Below are 5,127 nucleotides of genomic sequence, written 5' to 3'. Positions count from 1 at the left end.
CCCAAAGGGAATAAGCGGTAGAGAATGGATGGATGGATGGATGTGTGTATACATCTCTCTCTCTCTCTCTCTCTGTATATACAGCATATATATATATATATATATATATATATATTTATGTATATATATATATATATATATATATATATATATATATATAGATGATAGATAGATAGATAGATAGATAGATAGATAGATAGATAGATAGATAGATAGATAGATAGATAGATAGATAGATAGATAGATAGATAGATATACTGGCCCGTAGACACATTTTTTTCTCTAAATTTAGTCCCCGTGTCAAAATAACAAGCTTTTATATTTGAGGAATGCAGCTGAGATAGGCTCCAGCTACCCCAAAAGGGACAAGCAGTAGGAAACCGATGGATGGATCGCTCGGTCGTTGTTTCTCCATCATTCTAAATTTGCACGCAATTACACTGAGCGGTTAAACGCGGAACTGAATATAGCCACTTTTGTCCCTCACCGGACTGTTAACAACAGCGAACACTTGGCTCACCAGTGAGGGATTAATATCTTTGATGCTTCATGGCTGACGGCAACTTGCTTTTCTCAGGTCTGATCAATTATTATTTGTTATTTTAAATAATATCTATTTGCTGTTTAGCTAATTGACGTGTGGATATGCATTATTGTATAATTCGGCAATATAGCGCCGATATTGAGCGTTGCTTTACAGCCAGTGTTGAATGTACCGCGTTTAACACAATAACTGACAAATACTTTCCAAAATTGTATGTAAACATATGTTTTCTATGTTTTAATTTAAGATGTGTCTGAGGAGAAGGATCATTATGCTGTTCTGGGAGCTTGTCCTTCAGATTCACTTCAGGAGCTCAGGCACAGATATAAGAAGCTGGCCTTGCAGGTAACACAACACCTCTCTCTTTCCATTGCTCTCACAAAGATAAATATGATATTGATTTTTGAATTTTTAAAAAACTAGTTTAGGTAATTTTTGGTACAGTGGAAGAACAAAAAGCAAAACAAAAACAGATAGCTTAGCTTTTGTGTAAACAAGGGATGGCGCTATACATATTGTGCTTGCTGCAATAACGACATATATCACAATCCATTATTTGGCGTATAAACTATTATATAACTTTATAATAAAACAAAGGCTCCTAATTTGGCTGTTTTGTATGTTCGCATCTACATTAATTTTAAGCACTTATTCTTATGCTGTTTGGGTACTTTACATTAGTGTTTGGGTGATACTACACATTTGGGTAATCTGTTTTAGACTAAGTAGTTTTGATTCAAAAATTGGCCACACTAATGTTAATACTTCAAAAGTTTCAGGATAAATACATTTTTAAATTTTTGTTCACATTTGTAATCCATCCATCCATTTTCTACCGCTTATTCCCTATTGGGGTCGCGGGGGGCGCTGGCGCCTATCTCAGCTACAATCGGGCGGAAGGCGGGGTAAACCCTGGACAAGTCGCCACCTCATCGCAGGCCCAACACAGATAGACAGACAACATTCACACTCACATTCGCACACTGGGGCCAATTTAGTGTTGCCAATCAACCTATCTTTGGAAGTGGGAGGAAGCCGGAGTATCCGACAATATCAATTGATATTTTTAATTATTTCCTTATTACCTTTTATTACATACAGAAAATCTTAATGAAGTCAATACTGCAAAATTACAAAAAAAAGCTAAATATACTATTGGCTCTTACTTCTTGAGTTTGTAAACAACTAAAAGAATATATATATATATATATATATATATATATATATATATATATATATATATATATATATATATATATATCACATCCGTTGTGTCCTTGAGCAAGACACTTCACCCTTGCTCCTGATGGGTGCTGGTTAGCGCCTTGCATGGCAGCTCCCTCCATCAGTATGTGAATGTGTGTGTGAATGAATGGGTAAATGTGGAAGTAGTGTCAAAGCGCTTTGAGTACCTTGAAGGTAGAAAAGCGCTATACAAGTACAACCCATTCATTCATTCATTCATTCATTCATATATATATAGTGATCAAAAAAACTATCGAAATAGTCACTTTAGTTCTGAGTATATACCTACACTATACTTGGTATCAACTGCCGATATTAGTACTGATCCGTCCACCCTTGTTTACATTCAAGAAGTCTCGCTTAGGGTTTAGCTATGCTTTTTCGTACCCTCCTACAGTGTGTAGTGTTATTTTTTTTTCCTCCAGTGATAATAATACATGTAAGAAACAAAGTTTATTTACAGCAATGGAGGCACGGATAAGTGATTTAGAAGTTGCACTGTGGAGAGACATTTACCCCTGGTGAGGATGCTACAGTACTTTGAGGATGCCTTTGTTCTCTTATTGCTGTAAACCAGGGGTGGGCATTACGTCGATCGCGATCGACTGGTCGATCTCGGAGAGTGTGTCAGTCGATCTCAAGCCAGGCATTAAAAAATAGACATAAAAATGAGCAATCATCAATCATACCAAGACTTCACTTTCGTCAGTTGTTTGACATTCTCGGCACCCGAGGATCTTGTGAGATGACGCTGGCTGCTGCGAGCTCATATTTAAGAAAAAAATCACTAACAGGGCGGACGCAGAGAAACACATTTTATTTCTAGAGACTCCGTACCTACTGTCAAAACTCTAAAGACCGACTGCACAGTTCCTGTCTTCACCATAAAAGACCTGTTTCATCCTGCCTGTGCTAACAAAATAAGAGTCTCAGAAAGCTAGCATGCACAAGCTAGCAAGCTACTGAGTTTGATGCCAATGTATTTCTCCCCCGCCCTCAGCGACCGCTTTCTCACTTGCTTGCCCACCCGCACACTCACTGACGTCACTCACCTGCTGCCAGACATTAAAGGGCCACACACATATTCTACTCTCATAACAAAGTGTTTAAAAACGAGTATGCAAGTTGGACAAATGAGATGCCAAATCCAACCACTTTCATGTGGTATTGGACAGAAAGGAGGACTTTTTTTTTCCTCGATTTGAAAATGCGGACGTTATCAGCACCACTGTCTAATTTCAATCAATGCAAGTCATCAGAATCAGGTAATACACCAACTTATATTCTTGTCTTCATGAAAGAAAGGAATGTATGTGTGTTAAACATGCGTGTATTATCATTAAACACCATTAACTTGTTAACAAAAATGTCTCTTTCATAAATAAATAAATATAAATTATAAATAGGAATGAGGTAGATCTCCTCGACTTGGTCAATTGAAAAGTAGCTCACCTGCAGAAAAAGTGTGAGCGCCCCTGCTGTAAACACATGTAACACATTATAAAATGACTTAAGTCCAATTATTCATTCATATACTGCATATACTTGCATATTTGTAATTATTTTTTAAGCATATTAACCATTTTTGACTTGTGTGTTCTCGTTGTTGGTTCGAACAGTGCCACCCAGATCGTCTTGGAGAGTCAGAAGCCAAGTCTGGTCTGAAGATGTTTTTTGAAATTGATGCAGCCTGGAGAACTTTGAGTGATGACAGCACCAGGAGTCACTATGACCAACGGAGAAGAGGTACCAAAGTAACTATCTGCAATTGTTCCATTCATTGGCCATTATTGTTCAAATAGTTGTATTTATTTTTTTGTTAAGATGGCGACGTGCACAAACTGCGGCAACTGGCTCTCATTTTAGTCTGTCTTGTACGAATGTATGAATGTGATTGTGTGAATGGTCTCAGTGGTTCATCTTCCCTAATCGAATTGCAGTGAGTTGGATTTATGTGTCTCATTGAAAATTACAAGCAAGTTTCATCAGTCTTAACACAACCCAGACGGCATTGCTAGAGCTATGGGCTGGCAGTCGCTTGTCCTCGGAATGGAGAGACGATGACGCCTGTGCAAGCAATTTAATCAAAAGAGGTTTTGCAGAACAGGCCTGCTAGCAAGGAAAGCATAAAAACCACACAGTCCACCAATTCCGAGCATCTTTCTAACCAATGCCAGATCCAGCATCCACAAAACAAACAAACTTGAACTCTTGTTGGTGAGCAATAACAGGTTTCGGGACAGCTGCGCGATTGTCGTCACAGACGCAAGGCTCCACTTGCTCATCCTAGACATAGCTGTTTAGTTAACAGGCCGCAGCCTGCGCTGCTTTGAGCAAATCATAGGCTTTGGTAACAGGCGAGGGGTAAGGCAGTGCATCTACACACTGGGTGCATGGAGGACAAACGGTAACATTATTTACACCCTCTGCTGTCCAGATCTAGAAGCCATCTCAGTAGTTAGCAGACGGCTTTAATCGGGTGGTAGAGCAGCCGTGCCAGCAACCTGGCAGTTCCGCCATCTTAGTCACGACCGTTGTGTCCTAACCACCCTTGGGAGGGACGGGGTTAGGGCTTTGCGTGGCAGCTCCTGCCATCAGTGTGTAGGAATGGGTGAATGTGGAAATAGTATCAAAGCACTTTGAGTACCTGAATGGATGGAAGAATGTATATTTAATTAAATTGTGTGTGCACGTGTGTGCGTGCATATACAGTGAAACCTCAATCTACAAACTTAATTGGTTCTTGAACATGGTTTGCCAACCGAAAATCTTCGTAAAGTGAAACAGATTTCCCCATAAGAATTGGTTGGACAAAAGTCCTTATTTTATATTATAAAATGCACAATTTGAAAAGAGTATAATATATATGTATGTATACATGTATACAGTACAGGCCAAAAGTTTGGACACAGCCTTCTCATTCAAGGCTTTTTCTTTATTTTCATGACTATTTACAGTGTAGATTGTCACTGAAGGCATCAAAACTATGAAACTTGTGAAGTGAAAACCATTTCAGGTGACCAACTCTTGAAGCTCATCATCGAGAGAATGCCAAGAGTGTGCAAAGCAGTAATCGGAGCAAAGGGTAGCTATTTTGAAGAAGCCAGAATCTAAAATATGCTTTCGGTTATTTCACCTTTTTTGTACATAACTCTACGTCACGGTTTTGATGCCTTCAGTGACAATCTACAAAACCCGAAACCAGTGAAGTTGGCACGTTGTGTGACTCGTAGACAAAAAGGGAATATAATGATTTGCAAATCCTTTTCTAATTATATTCAATTGAATAGACTGCAAAGACAATGTATTTACTGTTCGAACTGAGACATTTGATTTTT

At 38.7% G+C, this 5,127-nt stretch overlaps 1 protein-coding gene across 4 annotated transcripts in view; it reads left to right on the top strand.

Moving 5' to 3' along the window:
• The first annotated feature begins 444 nt into the window (after positions 1-444).
• LOC133563515 (dnaJ homolog subfamily C member 24-like) overlaps positions 445-5,127 on the top strand; it is a 47,896-nt gene continuing 43,213 nt past the window's right edge. For all 4 annotated transcript variants that reach the window (XR_009809059.1, XR_009809058.1, XM_061917677.1 and 1 more), the window contains exons 1-3: positions 445-577; positions 792-889; positions 3,409-3,535. Coding sequence is in view for 2 of the 4 variants with exons in the window: in XM_061917677.1 (XP_061773661.1) it covers positions 550-577; positions 792-889; positions 3,409-3,535 (253 nt within the window). In the remaining 2 variants the exon portion in view is untranslated. The remainder of the gene's footprint in view (positions 578-791; positions 890-3,408; positions 3,536-5,127) is intronic.

This window comes from Nerophis ophidion, linkage group LG12, assembly GCF_033978795.1.
Source record: "Nerophis ophidion isolate RoL-2023_Sa linkage group LG12, RoL_Noph_v1.0, whole genome shotgun sequence".
NCBI classification, from domain to species: Eukaryota; Metazoa; Chordata; class Actinopteri; order Syngnathiformes; family Syngnathidae; genus Nerophis; species Nerophis ophidion.
Note: the sequence above shows the minus strand (reverse complement) of the source record. Positions and strands in the feature narration are given on the sequence as shown.